At 43.5% G+C, this 26,698-nt stretch overlaps 3 protein-coding genes across 13 annotated transcripts in view; 1 reads left to right on the top strand and 2 right to left on the bottom strand.

Moving 5' to 3' along the window:
* Positions 1-10,100: 10,100 nt before the first annotated feature.
* Positions 10,101-26,698, bottom strand: part of tprkb (Tp53rk binding protein) — a 34,930-nt gene continuing 18,332 nt past the window's right edge. Inside the window, exons 1-5 of one of the 6 annotated variants that reach the window (XM_078419896.1) lie at positions 17,508-17,572; positions 13,388-13,579; positions 13,176-13,298; positions 12,224-12,400; positions 10,101-10,734 (exon numbers count right to left, since the gene is read on the bottom strand). In XM_078419896.1, the coding sequence (XP_078276022.1) occupies positions 10,648-10,734; positions 12,224-12,400; positions 13,176-13,298; positions 13,388-13,528 (528 nt within the window). In that variant the 5' untranslated portion in view covers positions 13,529-13,579; positions 17,508-17,572 and the 3' untranslated portion in view covers positions 10,101-10,647. Of the gene's footprint in view, positions 10,735-12,223; positions 12,401-13,175; positions 13,299-13,387; positions 13,580-16,019; positions 17,403-17,507; positions 17,573-26,698 lie in introns of those variants that run through there. The other 5 variants (XM_078419895.1, XM_078419893.1, XM_078419892.1 and 2 more) reach the window with 5 other exon arrangements.
* Positions 13,493-26,698, bottom strand: part of LOC144604959 (copine-8) — a 193,991-nt gene continuing 180,785 nt past the window's right edge. Inside the window, exon 20 of the mRNA XM_078419884.1 lies at positions 13,493-13,579. Coding sequence (XP_078276010.1) covers positions 13,574-13,579 — 6 coding nt within the window. The 3' untranslated portion in view covers positions 13,493-13,573. The remainder of the gene's footprint in view (positions 13,580-26,698) is intronic.
* Positions 17,490-26,698, top strand: part of alg10 (ALG10 alpha-1,2-mannosyltransferase) — a 73,384-nt gene continuing 64,175 nt past the window's right edge. For 5 of the 6 annotated variants that reach the window (XM_078419888.1, XM_078419890.1, XM_078419891.1 and 2 more), the window contains exon 1: positions 17,490-17,816. In XM_078419888.1, the coding sequence (XP_078276014.1) occupies positions 17,661-17,816 (156 nt within the window). In that variant the 5' untranslated portion in view covers positions 17,490-17,660. Of the gene's footprint in view, positions 17,817-22,592; positions 22,685-26,698 lie in introns of those variants that run through there. The other variant, XM_078419886.1, reaches the window with a different exon arrangement.

The following is a 26,698-nucleotide window of genomic DNA, read 5'->3' as shown; positions in this document are numbered from 1 at the left end:
GGCGGCAGTACCTCACGGCGTCCACCAGTCGTAGACCACCATATGGGACTGGTGAAAGCTCGGGGTCCGCAACCATTCCCCGTAAGCCTTTTTAGGCCAGGGCCCAGAGCGGACCCCATGGAAAATGCGCCACCCCCAACAACTTCAACAGCAGCCCTCTACAGCCCAGCAGACACCTCATCGCCCAGCGAAGAGGCAGAAGTAGCACCAGTAACCATGGAGGTAGGTGGGTCTGGTTCCTCTCAGCATATGAGCAGTAGGGGCTCTATACTATCAGGGGGGAGATTGCACTTGTTTTTGGATGCATGGGAAACCATCACTAATGACAAGTACATACTAAGCTGCATTCATGGCTATAAAATTGACTTTGTTCATGAAAACATTCCGCCAGTTCAGCATATACCCCAAAGGGTATTCACCCTCTCAGTCAAAGAGAAACAAGAGGGTCAAGCTGAACTTGTGAGGCTACTAGCAAAAGGTGTCATTGAAAGAACAAAACATGAACCTTGGAATTTGTGTCTAACATTTTCACTAAAACTAAAAAAGATGGTGGATGTCGCATCATCATTGACTTAACTACGTTAAACGAGTCAGTTAAGTATACACATTTTAAGATGGAAACTTTGAAACCGCCAGACTTTTGATTTCTAGAGGGTACTTTCTAGCAGGCATTGATTTAAAAAATGCCTACTACTCAGTACCCATACACAAGGAGCATCGTAAATAGCTATGGCAATTTAAAACCAAATGGACTAACCTCCGCTCCAAGGTTGTTCACTAAAATCTTAAAACCCGCCTTCGCATTATTGAGGAAACAAAAGCATATAGTCATGGCGTACTTAGACGACACTTTAATAGTAGGGAAAACCTTGGAGACAGCTATTTTGGCAGTAGCAGCCACCAAACGTTTGTTTGAAACTTTGGGGTTTGTCATACATCCAGATAAATCCAATTTTACACCGTCCACTACCATGGACTATCTTGGATTTACGATTGATACTGTTCGCAGAAGGGGAAAGCATCACAATTGACACTAACATGCCACGAACTACTGCATAAACGTCAGCCAACCATACGGCAGGTAGCTAGAGTTATTGGTAAAATGGTAGCAGCTTCTCCAGCTGTACAATTTGGGCCTTTGCACTACCAAAATTTACAAAGAGCAAAAGTGCACGCACTAAAGCAAAACTCAGGTCACTTGACCGAGCTATGTATTTAACTGCTGAATCCATTCCAGAGTTACAATGGTGGACAAGGAACATTAGGCTCAGTTTCCAGTCCCATAATAATCACCAACCCAGTATTAACCATTCAAACGGATGCAAGTGCTTTGGGCTGGGGAGCAACTAACATTCAATCCAGCACAGGGGGCAGATGGACTAATTCTGAATCATCTTGCCTACAGACACGGGGTATCAACTATTTAGAAATGTTGGGTGCGTTTTATGGTTTAAAAGCATATTCATCTAATACGGATCATGCACATGTCCGGTTGCAATTAGATAATACCACGGTGGTGGCTTATATCAACCACATGGGTGGTGTAAAGTCGATATCGTGTGACAAATTGGTCAACCTAATCTGGCAATGGTGTGTCGAAAGACATACTTGGTTACCAGCAACTTACCTACCAGGTAAGCAAAATACAGTGGCAGACACCAGGTCACGCAAATTTAACGATAACATCGAATGGATGTTAAATCCCAAAGTATTTGCCGAAATTACAAAGCAATATGGCACACCAGATATCGATCTATTTGCATCCAGGCTGAATCACCAGGTACCAACGTATGTCGCTTGGGAACCAGACCCTGAGGCAGCAGCAGTTGATGCATTCACGCTGTATTGGGGGAAAATGTTCTTTTATGCCTTTCCTCCCTTCTGCCTCATCAGTCGGGTATTACGCAAGATTCAATTGAATTCCGCTTCAGGAATCTTGATAACACCCGACTGGCCTACACAGCCATGGTTCCCAGTGGCCCTCGACATGGCTGTCGAAACACCGTTGGAATTCCCCAGCAGTCCGGAATTATTAATCCACCCAGTGTCAGGCATTAGTCACCCGTGCCATGACAGAGTCAATCTCCGGGCTTGCAGATTCTAAAAAGACCTCTACTGGGCCTGGGACTGTCTGAGGACGCCATCAACATGATGACCGCATCCCACCGGGAGTCCACCAGGAGACAATACCTGACCAACATAAGGAAATGGGAACGGTATTGCTCCAAAACAGGAACTACCTACAACAGCGCCATAAATACAGCCAGGAGTGCGTTGTCAGCTTATTTGGTTCCAGCAGCAGGACAACTGGCTTTGGGGTCCCATCCACTAGTAATCAAAATCATGAGGGGCATTTTTAACACTAACTCCCCCAGACCAAGGTACACTCAGATCTGGGATGTCAGCATTGTGCTGACGTACCTTAGGGGATGGCCACCGCCCAGGGCACTCACACTGGAACAACTTACACTGAAATCAGTCATGCTCATGGCACTAGTGTCAGCTTAAAGGGTACAGTCCCTCCACCTTCTGAGGCTGGACAGCATGACAGAGTCATTGGACTGTTTCACATTCCATATTCAGGGACTGGTCAAACAAACTAGACCAGGTACCACGCCTCCAGTCATGGAGTTCTGGGCATATTCATCTGAACCACGGCTGTGTGCCAAGACCCATCTCGCCAATTACATAGACACAACATACAACTTAAGAGGGAGAGAAAAAGCCTTATGGATTAGCCACAAGAAGCCTCATGGTCAGGTGACGAGCCAAACCATTTCAAGGTGGCTCAAGCAGGTGCTTAAGTCCACGGGAGTCAATACGAATGTTTACAAATCTCACTCCACCAGGGCTGCATCTACGTCGGCGGCTAGTCGAATGGACGTGCCTATGGACCATATTCTGGCCGAGCAGGATGGTCCTCGGAAAGAACTTTCCAAAGGTTTTATAATAAACCGCTGGCGCAACCTGCTACATTTGCAGACAGAATTTTAGAGTCTGCAGATAATATTTAATTTAAGCCCTGGGGAGCTCTCTGTTTTTTGTTGTCATTAATAAACCTTTTTGTTCACAAACAGGTTCTTGATCGCGATAACATACTTCCTCCCTCTAAGGTCTTCAGACAGTGAGTGAAGCATGAGCTGGTACACGGTTCGGAATCACAGAGCTTTGAAGTCTTCACGTAGTCACTCACGTGACTCTGAAATAAAATAGTAAGATTAAACGAGAACTTACCAGTTCGAAGTTTGATCTGTATTTTGTGAGGAGTTACGATGAGGGATTACGTGCCCTCCGCTCCCACTCTCTATTATACAGATCAACTGGTAATTAAGTTCTTATTTTTTCTTTACTATATTTATTTCAATCGTTGTGTTTTTTCTGTGAATCCACACCGCTGCTTTGAAGAATGTCGCGCATGCGTGCTGGACGGGGTCTTCACGTAATCCCTCATCGTAACTCCTCACAAAATACAGATCAAACTTCAAACTGGTAAGTTCTCGTTTAATCTTACTATTTTAATTTTTATTTTACCGAACAGGTGCACAAATAGAAAAAGTTTAGAGGGAAATGGGCCAAGTGTGGGTGAATGGGATGAGCTGGGCTGAAGGGCCCGTTTCCTTGCTGTATGACTCAATGACTCTATAGGGAAAGAGCAGTGAGACTGATTGATTACCCATTCAAAAAACTGACAAAGGAAACTTGTCATTGTTTCTTGGAGTTCCTGGAGTGCAGCTTGAACCTCAAACCTTCTGATGTAGAAGATTTGTCATTGACTAAGCCAAGGATAAAATATATCAGAATCCTAGCACATCTACCGATCTGAACTTCAGAGTTGCATTCTGTGGTTCACAGGTGCCTTGCTGATCTGGGCACTCAGTTCATATATTTCCTGGTGGAATGCTGGCGGTAACTCAGCAATTCAACATTGCTTTCCTTATGAACAGATTAAGTTTCCACCGAAAGGTTCACCCGTTGATTAACACCTGCTAACCTGCCCTAGGATTATCTGAAGAAGGGTCTCGACCCGAAACGTCACCCATTCCTTCTCTCCTGAGATGCTGCCTGACCTACTGAGTTACTCCAGCATTTTGTGAATAAATAACATCATCAACCTATTTCTTGCCTCTTTCACCATAATTAAACTACAAAATACTTTTTGCCTGGGAAACTCAAGTCTGAACATTCAGTTTGATGATTTAAAACCAATAATAATCTCTGACTTGAAAGGGCTTTAGTGATATTGGTGTGTTGCTATTGGGTAGAGTAGGCTTGTTGATATTTCGTGAGTTGCTTCGAGAACACAGGGTGAGTAACGTCCAGCTCATTGCAGAACTCCAGTGGACACACTATTTTCACCTCCTGTATCATCTGCACTCACTCCCTGTCAATTCCATCGTTTGCAACAGTGGTCAGATGCAGAAAATGACATCAGGAGAAGGATTTCTGGGTGCAAATTCAGGAGTGAAGTGGGGTTTGATCTGAAGCCTGTGGCCACGAGCATCATAAATAGTCAGAGAGAGACAGGCTGGGGGCAGTTTGCGTACAAATGTATAGGTTTCGATGATAGTATGATAAACAGAGTTTGGAAATATTTCTGTGAGATTTGATTTTAAAATTTCACGTGCAAAAAAATTACAGCAAGCAAATCTGAAATGTAGACAATAGCACCACCTACTGCAGAAACAAAGTAATGCAACAGTGAGCAGTCCCATCCACCAGAAGATGCAACACCTGTCCCTTTACCTTCCCCCTCAACTCCATCCAAGGACCCAAACAGTCTTTCCAGGTGAGACAGAGGTTCACCTGCACCTCCTCCAACCAAATCTATTGCATCCGCTGCTCTAGATGTCAACTTCTTTACATCGCCGAAACCAAACGCAGTCTTGGCGATCGTTTCGCTCAACACCTTCGGTCAGTCCGCCTTAACCAACCTGATCTCCCGGTGGCTGAGCACTTCAACTCCCCCTCCCACTCCCAGTCTGACCTTTCTGTCATGGGCCTCCTCCAGTGCCATAGTGAGGCCCACCGGAAATTGGAGGAACAGCACCTCATATTTAGTCTGGGCAGCTTGCAGCCCAGCGGTATGAACATTGACTTCTCCAACTTTAGATAGTTCCTCTGTCCCTCTCTTCCGCTCCCCCTTCCCAGTTCTCCCTCTATCTTCCTGTCTCCACCTATATCCTTCCTTTGTCCCGCCCCCCTGACATCAGTCTGAAGAAGGGTCTCGACCCGAAACGTCACCCATTCCTTCTCTCCTGAGATGCTGCCTGACCTGCTGAGTTATTCCAGCATTTTGTGAATAAATACTCTTCGATTTGTACCAGCATCTGCAGTTATTTTCCTACAGTCCCATCCACCAGAATCTGCTAGGATGACTGGCTGATTGTTGTTGAGTCAACCACTGTACAACCACCCACTCACCAGAGTGGCTGCCTCTCTGGCATACAAATGGGAGGTGGAATCTCTTGGCCTTTTGGATGGCAGGTTAATCATTTAGTAATGTAGCTTTGCCACGACCTTTCAGTGCTACTGGCCAACTGATTGGTAGGATGCATCTACCTGAGAGATGTTAGTACTTTTCCAGGATCTTGGGCTTAGTCTGTGATTACTGGGCCGGGGGCAGTGAGGTATTTATGGAGAATTTGGCTTTCATTTCACATGTACAGTAATTGTTTAGGAAGAAGGGTCCCGATCCAAAACATCAGTTGAGGGTGGCACGGTGGCACAGTGGAAGAGTTGCTGCCTTACAGTTCCAGAGACCCGGGTTCAATCCTGATTACGGGTGCTGTCTGTACAGAGCTTCTACGTTCTCTCTGTGACCTGCGTGGGTTTTCTCCAGGAGTTCCAGTTTCCCCCCAAACTCCAAAGAGAGATACAGGTTTGTAGGTTAATTGGCTTGGTAAAAATTAATTGTCCCTAGTGTGTGTCGGATATTGTTAGTGTGTGGGCATAGCTGGTTGGCCCGGACTCGGTGGGCCGAAGTGCCTGTTTCCACACTGTATCTCTAAACTAAACTAAAGTAAAGGCAACTACAGAGGCATGAGGGAGGAGCTGGCTAAAGTTGATTGGAAAGAGACCCTGTCAGGAATGATGGTGTAGTAGCAATGGCAGGTGTGTCTGGGAATAATTTAGAAGACACAGGATCTTTTTATCCCATAGATTCTAGGGGGAGCATGAGATTACCATCAGAATGTGCTGACAAAGGAAGTCAAAGACAGCATAAAACTAAAAGGGAAGGCATATAACATTGCAAAAGGGAAGGCATATAACATCGCTAGTGGGAAGCTAGCGGATAGGGAAGCTTTTAAAAATCAACAGAAGGTAACTATAAAGGCAATATGGGGAAAAAAGATGGAACATGAAGGTAAACTAGCCAATAATATGATAACAAAATTTTCTTCAGATATATAAAGCGTAAGAGAGAGGCAAATGTGGACATTGAACCGCTGTCAAATGACACTAGAGAACTGATTATGAAGAATAAAGAACTGGCAGAATAAGTTTTTTGCATCAGTCTTCACAGTGGAAGACACCAGCAATGTGCCTGAAATTCAAGAGTCAGGGGGCAGAAGTCAGTGCAGTTGCCATTTCTGAGACGCTGCTTGGAAAGCTGAAAGTTCTGGTGGATAAGTCACCTGGACCAGACAGACTACATCCCCAGGGTTCTGATATAAGTAGCTTACAGATTGTGGAGCCATTAGTGATGATCTTTCAAGAATCACTCGGGTCGGGAGTGGTCCCAGAGGACTGGAAGATTGCAAATGTTCAAGAAGGGAGTGAAGCAAAAGAGGGGAAACTCTAGACCAGTTAACCAAACTTCAGTGGTTGTTAGGATTTGGAGTCCATTATTAAGGATGATGTTTTAGGGTACTTGGAAACATGTGACACATAGGCCAAAGTCAGCATGATTTCATTAAGGGAAGATTTCCCTGACAAAATCTGTTAGAATTCTTTGAGGAAGAATTTCCTTGAAGAGTTTCTCTTGACATCTGCTTGTCATTTATTGATAATGTATGACAGGAACTTCTGTGGTCTTTACCGAGCCTGTCAAACCCACTTGGCTCATTTATATTTAGATCAACATTGTGCTGCTTAAGGTCTAAACCAGGTGACATTAATTAAATTTAAATCATCTGTGGAAAGTGAGAAAAAAAACAGATACATTTGAAAGTTGACTTTCTCAAATGAATGGAGCCAAAAAATCTACATTTCAATGACACTAAATCACTTTACACTTTTCACCGTACCTCGGCACAACTAAACTGAACTGAACTGAAATAACTTGTATTTGGAATACAAGGGAAAGTTGCTTTAAATTAAATGGACTCTGAAAAATATCTCTTTCTTGGAAATCAGAATATAAGATTTATGAAGTAGGTGCAGATGGAAGCTGGAAGATCCTTCAAGGCTGCTTCAACTGAATGGTGTCACCCACCTGAGGACCTCGAGAGGAGCAGCATCTGTGGCCACCGATGTCAGATCGGCTTCCTGAGAGTGAACATATGGAAAACTGCTGGCCCCTGATAGAATCCTCAACCGTGTCCTCAGACCCTGTGTGGACCAGCTAGCGGAGCTATTTGTGGATATCTTACTCGACTAATCTATGCTTCCCAACTGCTTTAAGAAGACCACTAACATACCGGTGTCAAAGAATAGTAAGGCAACGTTGCTTCATGACTACCATCTGAAGTCTATGACATCTACCATCATGAGGTGCTTCTGGTGCATTGAGCACTGCAGCCTCCTATACACCCTTGATCCACTGCAATCCACCTACTGTCACAACAGGTCCATGTGATGCCATCTCCCTGGCCTGCACCCACCCCTGGAGCATCTGAATAATAATGACACCTACACCAGACTCCTATTTATGGACTGTAGCTCCACCTTCAACACCATAATTACATCCAAACTCGTCTGCAAACTCCTGGATCTTCTGTCCCACTCCCTACCTGATCTTTGACTTTCTGACCCACACAGTGAGGATAAGTGACACAACATCCTCCACAATAACTCTCAACATCAGTGTCCCACAAGGATGCATTCTCAGCCCCTTCTCTCTACATTCAAGGCATCTTTTGGCCAACTTTTGCACTAGCTCCATTTACAAGTTGGCAAATAATATGACTGAAGTGGCCCCAAACAATAACAACATAAAGTATAGGAAGAAAATAGCGAGAGTAGTATCATGCAGTCAAGGCAGTCCCCTCTCCTTCAATGTCAGCAAAATGAAGGAGCTGGTCAGCGACTTCAGGAAGTAGAGTGCAGTACACACCCCAGCTTGCATCACTTAACACCATCAGTGCTTCTTGCTGCCTCGGGACAGCATCCAACATAATCAAGGACCACTCACGCCCTGATTATTCTCTCTTCTCACCTCTCCTTTCAGGCAGAAGGAACACAAGCTTGAAAGCACTCACCACCAAATTAAAGAACAGCCTCTTCCCCACTGTTATCTTACTCTTGAACCATCCTCTCATATGCTAAGGGGGTATTCCCAATCCACTGTACTTTGTTGATGTCCATGCATTCTATAAAAATCTGTACTCTGCTTCCTTTCCCTTTTGCACCTGTGCACACATAGTCTGGAAAACGCGCAGAACAAAGTTTTTCACTGGTAAACACAAAATGCTGGAGCAACTCAGCGGGTCAGGCAGCATCTCGGGAGAGAAGGAATGGGTGACGTTTCGGGTCAACCCGAAACGTCACCCATTCCTTCTCTCCCGAGATGCTGCCTGACCTGCTGAGTTGCTCCAGCATTTTGTCTACCTTCGATTTAAACCAGCATCTGCAGTTTTTCTTCCGAAGATTTTTCACTGTTATGCACAATATACCAACATTGTACGAAGGAACTGCAGATACTGGTTTGCACCAAAGATAGACACAAAATGCTGGAGTAACTGAACGGGACAATCAGCATGTCTGTTTAGCAGGAATGGGTGACGTTTTAGGTCGAGACCCTTCTTCAGACTGAGAGTCAGGGGAGAGGGAGACACAGAGATGAGGAAGGTAAGGTAAGGTACCACAGAGGTAAGGTGTGAAAACGAGATATCCTAAGAGCCGAGGATTTATGAAAATGTAGAATAGATCATTGTTAGCTAGGAGAAGGTGACATCTAAGTAAACAAAGATAAAATGTAATCAGGGACAGTCAGACTGGTCAGAGAACTGGGAAGGGGGAGGGATGGAGAGAGTGAAAGCACCAACAGTCCTGATTGATCACTCTAGAGTGGTCACTTCCTGTGATTTTTTCTACCCACTAACCCCCCTCCCACAATAATCTCCACCTCTTTCCTCTGGCCACTTGTTTCCTAACAGATCCTTTTTTCTGTTTGACTCCATCACCTGTCCATTCTCCTCAGATTAACAGTGAATAGCTGGAACGTTTAGTTATAGCAAGGAATCAGGCCCTTTGGCCCATGGAGTCTGCACCAACCAGCGATCCCTGCACATTAACACTATCCTACAGACACTAAGGACAATTTCTATATTTATACCAAGCCAATTAATCTACAAACCTGCACGTCTTTGGAGTGTGGAAGGAAACCGAAGATCTCGGAGAAAACCTGGTCACGGGGAGAACGTACAAACTCCATACAGACAGCACCCGTAGTCAGGATCGAACCCAGGTCTTTAGCGCTGTAAGGCAGCAGCTCTACTGCTGCGCCACCGTGCCACTCACAAGTTGATGTAGCTGTTTGCAGTACAGGTCAAGAGAAAAACACAATGTATTGAAGGAAGGTTAGACAGCATCTATGGAGGGAAAAGGACAGGCAATGTTTCAGGTCTGGAGAAGGGCCCTGACCCAGAACATTACCTGTCCATTCCCAGAGGCTGCTTGACTCGCTGAATTCCTACAGCGCTTTTTGTTTTGCTCAAGATGCTAGCAGCTTGCAGTTCCTTGTGTCCCAAGGTCAAGAGAATGACTGGTAGGAGTGAGCGCGAAACCTGAGATTAACTAAGCATTGCTAAAATTTAAATGGCTAAAATGTGTAAAGGCAGCCAAATAGTAGCTGTGAATGCCCAAAAAGGTAAAGTGATAAAGACCAGAATCGGAACACAAATATGATGGAATTAACATATCCAATACAAAAGCTTTATTTTTGTAGAAGGCCTACAGTACAAGCAATGATTAATTTGTACTTCATAAATAATGATAGTAAATGTAAAATAATTGTCTGACTGCAGGCAGCCAGCAAAATGTTTTCATTGATTCTTAGAGAACTGATAACGAATCAGATCATTCATAATCATCCCCGCGGTATAGTTGGGTAGAGATCCAGAATTTGATGTGTGATACAAATTTAAGTAAGAATGGTGAGAGGGACAATGTCATCATTTTCCTGATGATTGGTGGTGATAGGTTTTGGAATAACTTTGAAGTGGCTGAACTGAGTTCATTAGTGCGTTTATCAATTGCACAGCTTCAGTACTCTTAGGTCTTTATTGCAATATTGTTCATGTAGTTACAGGATTTATGTATTAATTTTCAACTACAAATTTATTTTCACATATGAATTTAAACTCAAACATGTGATGCAATATCAATCTACAATAAAAATGATTAATATTACAGTTTATACAACACAGCTTTTCTCTACTTCAGGATATTTGTAAAGAATCCTCTCAAGCAACATGGCTTCCCCTGTCAAAGAATATCTTTCGCACTCATCCGACAAATGATTGCATCCAATAAATCGCCAATGTTTTCTTCAGCAAGAGTTACTTTGTAAACCTGTGGGGGAGAAATGATTACAAATTGAGCACAGGCAAAGTTCTTAACATTTTCCAGTTACTTTTCTGTGTCTTAGACAATTCCAAGTTGAAATAAAAACATTGCTTCAAAGCTACAACCTATGCCATGCAGAACCTGCCAGTAACAGATGGTCTGAAGTGACTTAACCCCCACCCCCCATCCAGTGAAGAAACAAACTGGCCTCTGCAGTTTTCACAGCAGTACAGCTGAGATCAGACATTTTCAGTCCATGAAGGATTGCGAGTGCAGGTTAATACAGCGAAGTACGCAAACTAAGACTAAAAGCATCCTCATATGTTGCCACAGCCTGGCATCAATAATTAAACTTTCAATATATTTTAATACTGCACGCCTATCAGAATGACATTTGCACAGCCCATGGCTTGCACCTTCTGCAATGAGTTCCCTGTTGTAGCCATGTAGAATCCAATCTTATTGCTGTGGCTGTTCTGAAAGGCAGAGTGGTTCAAGTATTGTGATGGGGCCAGAGGCAGCAGAAATTAAGTTCTCAGCCTATAGAGTACACGATAGCTTTGACCGCTTGTTATCAGATAATATTTTCCACTGTTTCTGCATTTCAATCATCACACATTTACAAAGAACGAAAAAAAAAATTAATAATTAAATTCATTTAAAAGCACACTCAGTAAATTAGTATGGTCGAAACTGGCACATTTTGCTGGCATTTCTATTCGGAACTGCAGGATAGTCAAACTTTAATCTGAAGAAAGTCAGGAGAAAAGCAAAATTATGCTGGAAGTCCAAAATAAAAACAGAAATTCCTGGAATATACCACCAATTAATTGTGGAATTAGAGCAGTTACAATTTGTATTCTTATGTCTTCTGAATGCTCAAGAGTGAAATATCACACAGCAAGATTCATATGCATTAGTGATAACGCAGACTTTGCTGGTATTTGTGGGGGGAAAAAGTTTAAGATCCACCTCAAGCTGCTATAAAACCTTGTCCTTAATATGTTTTAAAACACTTAGAAAGGATAAGGGAAAAGAGAGCAATAAATATCTGGATAGGGTGGAGTAAAGCAGGGATTAAATAACACAGCTATGTTCAGCTAGTTTTATTCTTGAGACATTGATTTCCATTAATTTGCAATATGTGCAGCGTGACATAAATTCAACTGAAAGATATAAATGATTCCCTTTTAATAAGACTGTCCAGGTGGGGCTCATGTTGTTGACCTCCCCGTGGTGAGCCCTGTCAACTGACCTCAGTCAGGCGAATGACAACAAACAGAGACGGCAGAAGCAGAAGCAGTTTCATAACTTCTGTTGCCTCAAACGTAAGAAGAAGAAGAGTAAGACTGTCCAGGTGATTTGCAACTCAATGGAATGTAAATTATGCTATCCTTGCAGACTTTTTTTAAAGTTTAAAACTTCTACAATAACACTATCACAACAGCCCAATATTAGTCAAACTTCCTGCAATTCTTATTTTTTTTAAACAAACCTTTTTAATTTTGGCCACATCTGCGTTTGTTGAGATATCCTGAACAGAGATCTGTTGTCCTTTTACTTGGCTTATGACATCTTCCGACTTTGATTTTTTCTCTCCATCATCCACCAGAACAATGAGAAGAGAGGAGTCACTATCTGAAATACCAAATTTTCTGAAGGCATCTGAAATCTTTAGAAAAATAAGACTGTAACAAATTGGCACTTCTTCACAGTGATTTTTAAAGAATGAGTAATGTTTAAGATTTGTGCTTTAAAACAAAGCAAATGTAAAAGGGACAACAAAATAGAAGATTTGACAGTCGAATGAACTAATCAACTTCATTTTTAACACAACTTATGTTGTGCTGGAGATAATTTTGTTTGTGTAGCTCCAGCCTCAGCAGTTGGCAGGGTGGAAACATTTAAAGATTTAGAAACAAAGAATTGCAGATACTGGTTAATACACAAAAGGACAACAATTGCTGGAGTAACTCAGCTTTCTTCTCTCCTCCACCCCCCCCCCCCCCCCCCCCCCCCCCACCACAATCTGTCTGAAGAAGGGAATCAACCAGAAACATCACCTATCTATGTTCTCCAGAGATGATGCCTGACCTGCTGAGTTACCCCAGCACTTTGTGTCGTTTTGAACATTTAAAGGTGGTAGGCTTGATTAACAGAAACGCGAGCAAGAACACAGAGAAGGAAAGTGGTCAGAAATTCCACAAATGGGATCTTTTATTCTAGAGCAAAGAAATAAATATTATTAAATGCAAACTACACTGACATACAGTTACTGGCAAGTGAAAATTTCATCCCCAAGATAAATGGTGATGTTTATTGTTGCAAGTCATGGAAACACAATATTCAGGTGCAGGCACTAATCTGCAAAGCAGCATAAATATATTTGACAGTATGTGTAACAGTTAAGAACACCAAATTCAATGCTTGGAGAAGTCAAATCTTACATTATTCGTTGGAGAGAGATTAAATATAATCTCAGAATAAAGACTCCGAGTCTTCATTTTGCCCAGTTTGTATAAGTGAACTGCTTTGTTAGCTGCCACGAGCATCTGAAATGGGTCAACTATCTGTAAAATAAAGATTATGATTATGTGCACGTTTGACCCAAGATCTTATCACCACAAAATCACAGTCAAAACTAGTCAATGATTCTCACCATTGATGCATTTATTAAAGCCCCATCTATGGCTCCTTCCACAGCTTTTTTTCGAAGCTCAGCAGCATTTTTAACATCTTTAAACAGCAGAAGTGTCACAGTACATCCAGGAAAGAGTTCCAGCTCCTGTGCCAACATCATCTTCTTCCAAAGCAGCAAAGACTGATGATGATCCTCAAAACAAAATCATGCCTAAATCAACAAAATGAGTTCAAATGGTTGGTACAGAAAGTCTCGATATTGTTACCGGGCAAGGTTCTTTAATTGTAAAATAAATTAATTCTTTCCCAAGAAATTGCTTAGTTTATGTTGAGACCTCACAGTACCAAGAAGTAATGGAAAGTATTCTGTTTTTACATGAGTGAAAATAACATAGCTAGATGGTTTTTTTGGGGAGAAAGACCTTTGGTGCTAAACTGTGATGGAGTATAAGTATTCTGTAATGCATACAATGAACCACAGCTGGGGGAAAAGGACAAAGAGATTTAAAGACTTCAGTGAATGCAAAGAAAATAACCATCTTTCATTAATTAACTCCACAAAAATTATACACCTCTTTTGTAGAGATCTATTTTTCCCATTGATTAGATCCAATCCTAGCCCAAGTACTGTGTGTAATTCCGGTCATAATGTTCCAGGAAAGATACAATTGGACAAGGGGATATTTGCAATGATGTCTCCAGGACTGGAAAATTGAGGATAAGCTAAAGATTTTTTCTTTGTAACAGTGCAGGCTGAAGGGAGACAATGGAGATTTATATGTGGCCAAGACAGACTGAATAGGACAGATCCAATTTTGCAGAGGAATCAAAAACTGAGAGAGAAGGAGAGAAATGTGATTTTAAAGAAAATGGTAGAAGGAAGATGAGAAAATTGTTCTCCCAAGCACAAGATCGCACGGGTCTGGAACTCACTTCCTGAAAAGATGCTGGAACCAGAATCATATTTAGCATTTTAAATAAAGTATTGGGTTGTGAACTGAAAAACTGTAAGAGCTCTTTTCATCCTGACCAGAATATGATGTTGTAAATATTCAACATTTATTTCATGAAGGGAATGGCTGACATCTATGTTTTCTAGAATTATTTTAATTCCATTACTCTAACGTCAATCTTGTCCAAATAAAAATGAACTGATAATAATACTGTAAACAACAGATAAAAAAGATATATTTTAAGGATGATACTGCTTCGTTAATCTTGATTTTTTTTAAACCTTCACCATCAGCCTAATACTGAAAGTGTCAAACCCAAAATACCTTCCACACACTAGTTAATAAGGGCTGTTATAGATTACTATTTAACTCACAGCAGTGCAGATGCACTAACGTCAAGAATCAATTAATTAATTATGTTTTTCAAAATTAGCAGCTAGTAGAAAAAGGAATTATGTTATATGGTAGAGATTGAAGCAAGCAGTCAGTGAATAGTGAGCAGAGCATCCTCGGAATTGGTTTTAGATGACACATCATTTTGCTCTACAGGGGGAGAAGGAATAGGTGATGTTTCGAGTCGAGACGCTTCTTCAGACTGATGGTGTTATTCACCGGGACAACTGTCATGGAACAAAGCAAAGAACCACTGATGGGAAGCAAATTCCAGGTATAAGATAGGTACATGGACAGGAAAGTTTAGAGGGATGTGTAAGGAGGAATTGCAAATGCTGGTTAAATCAAATACAGACAGTAACTCAGCAGATCAGCCAACATCTCTGGAAAAAAAGGAATAGGTAACGTTTCCGGTATATGAAGGTGCTGTTCCTCCAATTTGCATTGGGCCTCTCTATGACAGTAGAGGAGGCCCAGGACAGAAAGGTCAGTGTGGGAATGGGATGGTGAGCTAGTGTTTAGCAACTGGGAGATCATGTAGACTGAGGCTGAGTGGAGGTGTTCAGCAAAATGATCCCCGAGCCTGGTCGGCACTTGGTCTCGCTGATAACACCCGGAACAACGGTACAGTAGATGAGGTTGGAGGAGGTGTGAGCGAACACCCGCTTAACCTGAAAAGACTGTCGGGATCTCTGGACAGAGTCGAGGTATCATATCATATCATATATCATATACATACAGCCGGAAACAGGCCTTTTCGGCCCTCCAAGTCCGTGCCGCCCAGTGATCCCCGTACATTAACACTATCCTACACCCACTAGGGACAATTTTTACATTTACCCAGCCAATTAACCTACATACTTGTACGTCTTTGGAGTGTGGGAGGAAACCGAAGATCTCGGAGTAAACCCACGCAGGTCACGGGGAGAACGTACAAACTCCTTACAGTGCAGCACCCGTAGTCAGGATCGAACCTGAGTCTCCGGCGCTGCATTCGCTGTAAAGCAGCAACTCTACCGCTGCGCTACCGTGCGGTAGGAGATATAGGGACAGGTGTTGCATCTCCTGCGGTTGCCTGGGGAGGGGGTGGTTTGGGTGGAAAGGGATGTGAACAAGGGAGTTGCTGAGGATATGGGCCAAACACGGGCAGGTGGAACTGGTGTAGATGGGGCATTTTGGTCGTTGTGGACGAGTGGAGCCGAAGAGCCTGTTTCCGTGTTGTATGACTCTATAAATGTTATAAATCTGAGGTGAAAACAAACACTGGAGTGAAAACAAACAAAGGCAGTGAGAATGGGCCCGCACCTGTCCTCCACTATCACCCTGAGTACCGGTACACCACAGGGCTGTGTTCTGAGCCCCATGCTCTACTCCCTCTTCACACACGACTGTGTTCCTGCAGTCGACACCAACACCATTGTCAAGTTTGCAGACGACACAACGGTGATCGGGCTGATCACCAACGGTGATGAAACAACGTACAGAGCGGAGGTGCAGAACCTGGCGGACTGATGCACAGATAACACCCTGTCCCTAAATACCACCAAGACCAAGGAGCTGATCATCAACTTCCGTAGGTCACATAACGGGGAATACGCCCCGATCTTTATCAACGGGGACAGTGTGGAGAGAGTGTCCAGCTTCAAGTTTCTGGGCACTCACATTTCGGAGGACCTAACATGGTCCAATAACACTGCTGCGCTGGTCAAGAAGGTACAACAACGACTGTTCTATCTAAGAACACTGAAGAAGTCTGGTCTACCCCAACAGCTGCTGACGACATTCTACCGCTGCACCATAGAGAGCATCCTAACACATGGCATCCCTGTGTGGCACCTCAGCTGCACGGAGGCAGAGAGGAAAGCTCTTCAGCGGGTAGTCCATAGAGCTCAGAGGACCATCGGAACACAGCTACCAGCCTTGGAGGGCATCTACAGCACACGATGCCTCAGAAAAGCCACCAGTATCCACAAAGACTCTTCACACCCCTGCAACAGTCTGTTCGAACTTCTACCATCGGGCAGACGATACAAGGCCTTCTACGCCCGCACCTCCGGACTCAGGAACAGCTTCATCCCCAGGGCCATTGCTGCTATGAACCGGTCACATCGCACAGTGATCCGGCACAGATCTACTTGCACTTTATTCTGTCTTAAAACTGTTACAATTTGTTTCATTGGGTTGTTTTAAATTAATACTGACTAGCTAATTAAATTATTGCATCGTATGGGAGGCGCATTCCCAATCTCGTTGTACCCCTGTACAATGACAATAAAGATATATTATATTGTATCAGCAGCCCAACCGTCTCTCACTGCAGACGCTGCCCGTCGCTTTGTGTCAGGATTCCTTCATCTCGTTTTCAACCAGTGAGGTCGCGATCTCGATAGAAAATCTAACTTTCAAGAGACAGCTAGATGTAGCTCTTAGGGCTTAAGGGAATCAAGGGATCATATGGGGAAAAAGCAGGAACGGGGTACAGATTGTGGATGTCAGCCATGATCATATTGAATGGCGGTGCTGGCTTGAAGGGCCTCACTCCTGCACCTGTTTTCTGACTAGGATCGGCCTGGGAAGCGCAAAGGGCGCCTCTGCCCGCAGCGGCCTCTACCTCCGTCACCGCTCTCGCCGCCGCTACCGCTCGAGAACTCCCACTACATCTCACTCACTCCACCGCCGGCTCCCAGTCCAGCGAGAAACCAGCCCCCCCCCCCCCCCCCCCCCCCGACAGCGCGGCCCCGCGCCGATGGTTCCGCCCCCCACACCCACGGGGGACGAGTTTTACAAACGAACCCGCTGCCCGCGCGGACGGTGCCGCGGCGGTTTGTCCGTCTGTCTCGTCTCGTCCCGCTCTCCCCGGACCCTCGCCCAACTCCCCCTGGCCGTCTTCCCCCCCCCCCATCCCTCTATCCCGGGCCAACACCGGGCTCTTCCCCCGCCGCAGCCATGGAGCGGTTCTTGTTCTCGGCCGTGGTGAGCAGCAACTTCCTGGCGGCCTCGGTGCTCTTCGCCGCCATCAGCCGGGCCCAGCGCGGCCCCTACATGGACGAGGAGTTCCACGTCCCGCAGGCGCAGCGCTTCTGCAGCGGTAGCTTCTCCGAGGTAGGGACGGGGGAAGACGCCGCGCTAATCCGGCCCGGGAGCTCAGACCCCGTGCAGAGGCAGAGCTTTTATCTGCTGGTGCAGGAGGGATATTCTGCACCAGCAGAACATAATGTTTAATGTGTTGCATATTGTTGTTATATTGAGAAACGTTATCCTTATTTACTGCATTTTCAAAATGTTACTTGAAGTCAACAAGTCCATATACTGTAGATGCTGATTTACACCGAAGGTAGACATAAAATGCTGAAGTCAGAGGGTCAGGCAGATTCTGGAGAGACGTTTCGGGTCGAGACACTTCGTTACCCGTCTAAAGAAGGATCTCGACCCGAAACTTTACCCATTCCTTTTCTCCTGACACACTGAAATTCTCCAGTATTTTGTGTTTATAATGTTTAAAGTGATGCATTTGATATTATGAAACGTTGTTTTTGTTTACTGCATTTTCACAATGTTGTCTAAAGTCTACAAGTCCATATGTTGTCTACGTGGGCATCGGTAGGTTAGTCTAGAATGGTCTGAGCGCATGGAAGCCAAGGTAACAATTAACCAATTGCATTAAAAAATGACTTGGTCCTGTGGAGGACTTTTTCCCAGACTTTTGACCAGTGAAGTGCCACAAGGGTCGTGCTAGTCCCGGGCATCTGGAATTGGGTTTAAGGACTCACAATAAAGGGTTGTCTATTCAGAACTGCAATGAGAAGAAATTTGTTCAGGTGAAGAGTTGTGAATCTTTGGATTCTCTATCCATAAAGGCTCCGGAGGCTCAGTAGCTGATTTTTTCAAGCTTGTGATTGATAAACCTTTGAGCTTTAAGATAACTGGGAGGGTAACTTTAAATTAAAAGATCAACAGTGATCTTATTGATTGGTGCAGCCAATCGGTGAAGTCAAATGACTTCCCTCTCATTTTTATGTTCCAAAGATAGCAGCCTATGAGATAGTAGTGAAGACAGGATATATATGACCTTAACTGCCAAGGTACAGAATACAGGTGCAAGTACGCCATGCAGACACTGCATTGAATAAACAGCAGGCTGTAGAGGGAATATTATGTAAAATAATATGAAAGCAATAGATGGGAAATAAAGAAGTTGTAGAAGACGACTGCCAGAGCTGGAGAATTACAGCAATGAAGAGCGACAGCCCTGGGGCCTTAAGAAGATGAGGGGAAAGATATCATTTGGGTGCACAACGTTATGAGAGCTCAAGATGCATCAAAAAGGAAATACCTACTGAGAAATGCGACAATCCATTAGTTGCTCAATTCTATTGAGAATTTCAATTGTAGAAATCATCTTTCATGGATATATAATTTAGTTTTTTTCATCTTTAATATGGAACATAGAACTGTACAGCACAGGAATGGGCCATTCGACCGATAGTGTTTGTGCCAAATATGATGCCAAGCTAAACTGATTTCACCTGCCTGTACGTGATCCATATCCCTCTATTCCCTGCATTTCCATATGCTTATCTAAAATCATCTTAAATACTACTGTCATATCTGCCTCCACAGCCACACCTGGTAGTGCGTTCCAGGCTCCCGCTACTCTGTGTAAAAAAAAAACTTCACCTTCCTTGTCTTATAGGTGTGCCCTCTAGTGTTTATATCCTGCAGAATATGTTTTCTCTTCTATTCTATTCTATTCTATTCTATTCTATCTATGCCCCTCATAATTATATTTAATTCTATCGTCTCCCCTCAACCTGAAGTTCCAGAGAAAACAATCCAAGCCTATCCAACCAACCTCTGTAGCTGAAACCCTCAAATCCTGACAGCATTCTGGTAAACCTCCTCTGCACCCTCTCCAATGCCTCCACATCTTTCCTATAATGGAGCAACCAGAACTGCAACCAATACTCCAAATCTTATTGCAGCAATAGAAAACAAAATAATTTGTTCACTTCTCTTGACTAATATGCAATTTTATTTTACAATTTGATTATTTCTAGCAAATCCTAGTGAAAGACAAACAAGCAAGAAATTATTGAACAGAAATAGTATTCTGAAAGTTCAAGTCAAATTTAAGCAAGCTTTATTTTTAAAAGCTATATATATAAGCTGCTTCAGTGTAATCTCGCCCTCATGACCTTTTAAGCCCCATTGTAAAAAATATTTTTTTAAAATACGTATCCCAGGTTTCACACTGCTTCCTTTGGCAGAGAGAAAAATAACTCTGAACTATGATTTAAGGATTACATTAATATTCAGTACTTTCCCCCCTCAAACTATACAGTAATGAGAATTTGATAATCACAGCCTGAATAGGTGATGGAGGCAGAAATTTTGATCAGATTTGAAAGATGCTTGATTAGAGCTCATGAAGAGAATGGACCTTGACTGGGAAATGGGAGTAACCAAACTAGCCCAAGGTTTTTGATGAAAAAGATGTGAAGGGTATAATGGTTGCCATAAATTTCCCTGATGAGGCTAGTTCTAAATTTTATTTCTATTTTGACGTACTTTTTCGTTGAGTTTCACTGTATGTTGAAGCAAAGGGTCTGGCAGCTGCTTTCTGCTCATTTTGTAGGTAGGGCATCAGAAATTGCTGTTGTGATAAAGTTAAAATCGGTGCAGTTGTTCACTCCTAATTATGTGGTGTGTAACAGTTGTAAACATGGGATGAAGTGCTTCTGTGAAATGAGAAGGATGATAGAAACATAGAAAATAGGTGCAGGAGTAGGCCATTCGGCACTTAGATCATTGCTAATCATCCAAAATCAGTACCCTGTTCTGGCTTTTTCCGAATACCCCTTGAGTCCCTTAGCCCCTAGAGCTAAATCTAACTCTCTTGAACCCATCCAGTGAATTGGCCTCCACTGCCTTCTGTGACAGTGAATTCCACAGATTCACAACTTTCAGGGTGAAAAAGTGTTTCCTCATCTCAGTCCTAAATGGCCTACACCTTATTGTTAAACTGTGTCCCCTGGTTCTGGATTCCCCCAACATCGGGAACATTTTTCCTGCATCAACCTGCATCAACCCTCTAAGAACTTTATATGTTTCTATAAGATCCCCTTTCATCCTTCCAAATTCCTGCAAATACAAGCCCAGTCGACCCATTCTTTCATCATACGTCAGTCCTGCCATCCCGGGAATTAATCTGGTGAACCTACGCTGCACTCCCTCAATAGCAATAATGTCCTTCCTTAAATTAGGAGACAAAATTGCACACAATACTCCAGGTGCGGTCTCACCAGGGCCCTGTACAACTGCAGTAAGACCTCCTTGCTCTTAAACTCAAATCCTCTTGCAATGAAGGCCAACACGCCATTGGCCTTCTTCACTGTCTGCTGTACCTGCATGCTTACTTTCAGTGATGTACAAGCACACCAAGGTCTCGTTGCACTTCCCCTTCTCCTAATCTGACACCATCTGAAGAAGGGTCTCGACACGAAATGTCACCCATTCCTTCTCTCCAGAGATGCTGCCTGTCCCGCTGAGTTACTCCAGCATTTTGTATCTACCATTCAGATAACAATCTGCCTTCCTGTTCTTGCCACCAAAGTGGATAACCTCACATTTATCCACACTATACTGCATCTACCATGCTTCTGCTCATTCGCCCAACCTATCCAAGTCACCCTGCAGCCTCATAGCACCCTCTTCGCAGCTCACACTGCCACCCAGCTTTGTGTCATCTGCAAACGTAGAGATGTTACATTTAATTCCCTCCAATTTGTTTAAAAATTGTGCATGGTTCCAGAGTTACCCCAAAGGAAAAATATGTAATTTTATAGATTTTGAGCACAGTGACTTAAAAGTAGTTCTTCATTGATAATGTTCTAAAAACAATGTGTGAAATCCTGATAAGCCAGTGTTAATATATTTTAATACCGTGAGCCCACTGACAAATATCAGGCCACCATCTCCCTAGACTGTTACTGATCTCAAAGCCTCTGGCAATCTCCCCTCCACAGTGTCCAACCTTGGAGTTCCCCAGCCTTGTACTGTCTGTTTCTATTTCCTTCCCAAAGTAGAATCTAGAACATAGTACAGCACAAGGACAGTCTCTTCGGCCGACAATGTCTATGCTAAACATGAGGGCAAGACCAACCCTTATCTGCCTGCACATAATCCGTAACCCTCCATTCCCTGCATATCTATATGCTTATCCAAAGGTCTTTTTTAATGCCATTATCGTATCTGCCGCAACCCCCAGCAGCGAATTCCAAGCACTTGCCATCCTCGGTTTAAAAACAAAACTTTCCCTGAACATCATCTTTAAACTTTGCCCCATCTCACCTTAAACATATGCCCTCTAATATTTGATATTTTCATCCTGGGAAATAGTTTTTTTCTGTCTACCCTGTCTAAGCCTCATAATTTTATATACTTCTCTTGGGTTTCCCCACAACCTCTGGCATTCCACAGAAAACAATGTCCAACTTCCTAATCCAGACATCATTCTGATAAACCACAGCCTCCACATCAATCTTGCAAAGTGGCGACCAGAACTGAATGTAGTACTCTAAATGTGTTCTAATCAAAGTCCTACAAACCTACATCATGACTTCCGGACTCTATATTCAATTCCCCTAGCCAATGAATGCAAGCATGCCACATACTTTCTTTACTACTCTATCTACTGTGTTGTCACTTCCTGGGAGTTATGGACATGGACCCCAAGGTCCCGCTATACGTTAATGCTCTTAAAGGTCATGGCATTAATTGTATACTTTCGCCATGCGTTCAACTACCCAAAGTAAAATACCCCACACTTTTTCGTATTAAACTCCATCTGCTATTTCTCCACCCATTTCTGCAGCTGATCTATATCCCGCTGTTTACTTTGACAACCTTCCTCACAATCCGCAATCCCATCCGTTTACTTACCAACCAACCCATCTACATTTATGTCCAAGGTATGTAAACATAGCACAAAAAGTAAGGAAATTTGTGTTTGGTAGATTATTTCTTTGTTGTAACAATGCTTCTTGGCAATAAATCTTATACCGTTGGAAAGCCTGTTTATTTCCCTTTTAAATGGTGCCACATTTGTAAGGAACATGCATTTGTGGGATGAGCAGCAGGGCTGAGTATATGGGTTGCGCCCATGAAAAATTTGCCAAATCTTCTCTGCCAATGCCAAACAGCTTATTCTGCTGTTGCTATTGACTCTTGTTTTGAGCTTCTGGTACCCCCAGGTGCTGACAATCAGGTGCCTGATTGGCACCTGATTGGCAGCATCTGTGAGCATGGGCCCTGCTACAGTGGTCAGTAGGTGTCTGCTCCAAGAATCGGCATGCTACATTTGACTGATCTGGATAGGGCCCGTGCGATAGGGCAACTTCAAGCTGATGTTCCGCAAAACCAAGTTGCGGCATTATTTGGAGTGAGCCCTAGTACCATCTCCAAAGTGAAGGCCAAGTTCCATATAACGGGGGATGTCAGAGACAGGCCGCGAAGTGGGCGTCCCAAGAAGACGACACCCGAAGAAGAGCGTTTCCTCACCCTGTCAGCACTTAGGAACCGTAGGCTGTCTTCTACAGATTTGCAGTCAAGGTTTGCAGGACGATATGGCCGACGGCTCTCTGCCCAGACAATTCGGAACAGACTGCACGCAGCCGATCTCCGGTCTCATAGGGCTGCCTTTTTGTGCTATGTTTATATACAGCAGAGGTGCCAGCACAGATTGCTGCAGAACTCCACTGGTTGCAGATATCCAACCTAAATAATGTCCTTCCACCACAACCCTCTGTCTTCTCTAGGTAAGGTAGTTATGAATCCATGTCGAGTCACTGTTAATCCTGTGTTTCTTGATCTTCGCAAACAGCCTACCATGGGGAGCCTTATTAAATGTCTTTATCAAATGTCTTCCATGCAGACAAAATCAAGCCAAACAAGACTACCCTAGCAGAGCCATTGTTTCTGCTTGTTTCTGTCCCACCAATCTCCAAATACTTTGGTTCTATCTTGTGACCCCCCCCTTGCCCACTCTCTTCCAACCCTACATCTGAGACAACTCACGCACTCGAATCCTTCAATAACTTTCAATTCTTAGTCCTCCTTACACCTTCACTTCCATTCAAGAAGATCTCAAGGCCCTCGGGGTTCTTCCTCGAACAGAGACCGAATCATTTCTCACTACTAACACTCTTCTCTGCCTGGTAGAATGTGTGCTGACTCTCAACAACTTCTCGCCTGACTCCTCTCACTTAATTTAAGTTAAAAGTGCAGCCATGGGCACTCACATGGGCCCCAGCTCTGCCTGCCTTTTTGGTGCTTACGTCAAGCAGTCCTTGTTCTAAACGTACACAGGCAACATCCCCCAACTTTTTGGTCTACTGCATTGGGGCTGCCTCCTGCGCCCATGAAGTCATTGATTTAATCATTTTTGCCCTCAACTTTCAACTTCCACCCTACCCTCAAATTCACTTGAACAATGTTTGACATCTCTCTTCCCTTTCTTGATCTTTCTGTCTCCAGCACAGGGGACAGATTGTTGACTGACCTCTACTATAAACCCACTGACTCCCACAGTTATTTGGACTATACCTCCTCCCACTCTACCCCTTGCAAAGACATCATCACCCTCTCCCAATTTCCCCATCGCATCTGCTCCCAAGTTGAGGCTTTCCACTTTAGGGCATCCAGTATGTCCATTTTTGTTCGTAAATTAGGTTTCCCACCTGCTGTTGTAGATGGATACCTCATGGCTCCACTGTCCTGTAATTCTGCTCTGACTCCTCTCCCCCCCCATATGGAACAAAGATAGAGTTCCTCCGGTTCTTATCTTTCATCCCATCAGCCCCCACATCCCACACATTATTCTCCAATATTTCTGCCACCTTCAGTGCGATCCCACTACTAGCCACATTATCACATCCCCACCCTTTTCTGCTGTTGCATGGGTTCCAGGGAAAGCTAGCTAACTAAATACAGAATTGGAAGGAAGCAGATGGTAGAAGGTTACCTTTAGAACTGGATGCCTGAGATAAGTGGTGTGCCTCGGGGATCAATGCTAGGCCCATCAATGATTCAGATAAGAAGATACAAAGCATGATTTATAAGTTTGCAGATAAAACTGAAGTGTGTGATATCGTAGATAGAGATGATGGTTGTCAAAAATTACAGCATGCTCTTGATCAGCTGGGCAAGTGGGCTGAGGAATGGTTACTGGAATTAAATGTGGACAAGAGTGAGGTGTTGCATTGTGGGAAATGAAACCAGGGCAGGACCTTTATAGTGAATGACAGGGCCCTGGTAGTGTGGTGGAACAGAGGGATCTAGGAATACAGATATATAGTACCCTGAAAGTGATGACAAGGTAGATAGGGAGGTAAAAAAGGCTTTTAGTACATTGGCCATTACCAGTCAGGATATTGAGTTTAGAAGTTGGAACATTATGTTACAGTTGTATAAGATGTTGGTGAAGCCACAGTTGGATTACTGTGTTCAGTTTTGACTACCCTGCTATAGGAAGGATATCATTAAGAAGGAAAGAGTGCAGGGAAGATTTACGATGTTGCCAGGACTTGGCCCCAGCTATGGGGTGAGGTTGGGCAGGCTAAGACTGTATTCCTTGGAGCACAAAAGGCTAAGCAGTGATCTTTATATAGGTATATAAAACCGTGAGGGTCATAGATAGGGTGAACGTTCAGTTTATTATCCGGGGTAAGGGAATCGGAACCAAGAGGGTATATCACGTATCTCAGACTTTCTAACTGAGCTTAGTGCAGTTGGGTTTTGGTAGATACGATGTGGGCATCATGGGAACGTGGCTGAAAGAGGGTCGGAGCTGGGAGCTGAATATCAAAGGTGACACATCCTATCAAAGACTGGCAGGTGGGCAGAGGGGGTTGGGTGGCTCTGCTGGTAAGGAATGAAATTCAGTCCTTAGCAAGGGATTACATAGGATCAGAAGATGTAGAATCCTTGCGTGTAGAGCTAAGCAACTGCAAGGGGTAACAATACCCTGATGGGAATTATATACAGGCCTACGAACAGTAACCAGGATGTAGGGAACAAATTACATCATGAGATATAATTGGCATGTAAGAAAGGCAATGTTACAGTGGTCATGGGGGATTTCAATATGTAGGTAGACTGGGAAAATCAGATTGGTACTGGATCCACGAGATGGAATTGGTACAGTGCCTATGAGATGGCTTCTTAGAGCAACTTGTAGTTGAGCCTACTAGGGAAAAGGCAATTCTGGATTTGGTGTGTAACAAATCGGATTTGATTTGAAAGCTTAAGGTAAAGAAACTGCTAGGAGGTAGTGACAATAATATAAAATTCAACCTGCAGTTTGAGAGGGAGAAGATGAATTCACATGTGTTGGTATTATTATTGAGTAACTGTAACTGCAGAAGCATGAGGGAGAAGCTGGCTAAAGTTGATTGGAAAGGGACCCTAGCAGGAATGACGGTGGAGCAGCAATGGCAGGAGTTTCTGGGAGTAATTTGGAAGACTCAGGATCTTTTCATGTCAAAGAGGAAGAAAGATTTTAAGGGGAGACTGAGATAAATGTGGCTGACAAGGGAAGTCAGATGAGCATAAAAACTCAAAGAGGAGGCATATAATATTGCAAAGCTTAGTGGGAAGCTAGTGGATTGGGAAGCTTTTAAAAACCAAAAAAAAGGTAACTAAAAAGGCAATAAGGGGAGAAAAAATTAAACATGAATGTAAGCTAGCCAATAAAATTAAAAAAAGATAGTAAAAGGTTATTTAGATATATAAAGGAGGCACGAGTGGACATTGGACCACTGTCAAATGACGCTGGAGTTATAATGGGGAATAAAGAAAGGGCAGATGAATTGTATATATTTTTTGCATCAGTCTTCACAGCGGAAGACACCAGCAATGTGCTTGAAATTCAAGAGAATCAGGGGGAAGTAGTGGAGTCGCTGTTACTATGGAGAAAGTGCTTGGGA

This window comes from Rhinoraja longicauda, chromosome 23, assembly GCF_053455715.1.
Source record: "Rhinoraja longicauda isolate Sanriku21f chromosome 23, sRhiLon1.1, whole genome shotgun sequence".
NCBI lineage: Eukaryota > Metazoa > Chordata > Chondrichthyes > Rajiformes > Arhynchobatidae > Rhinoraja > Rhinoraja longicauda.
The sequence above is the reverse complement of the archived record's forward strand: the minus strand, read 5'-3'. Positions and strand labels throughout refer to the sequence as shown.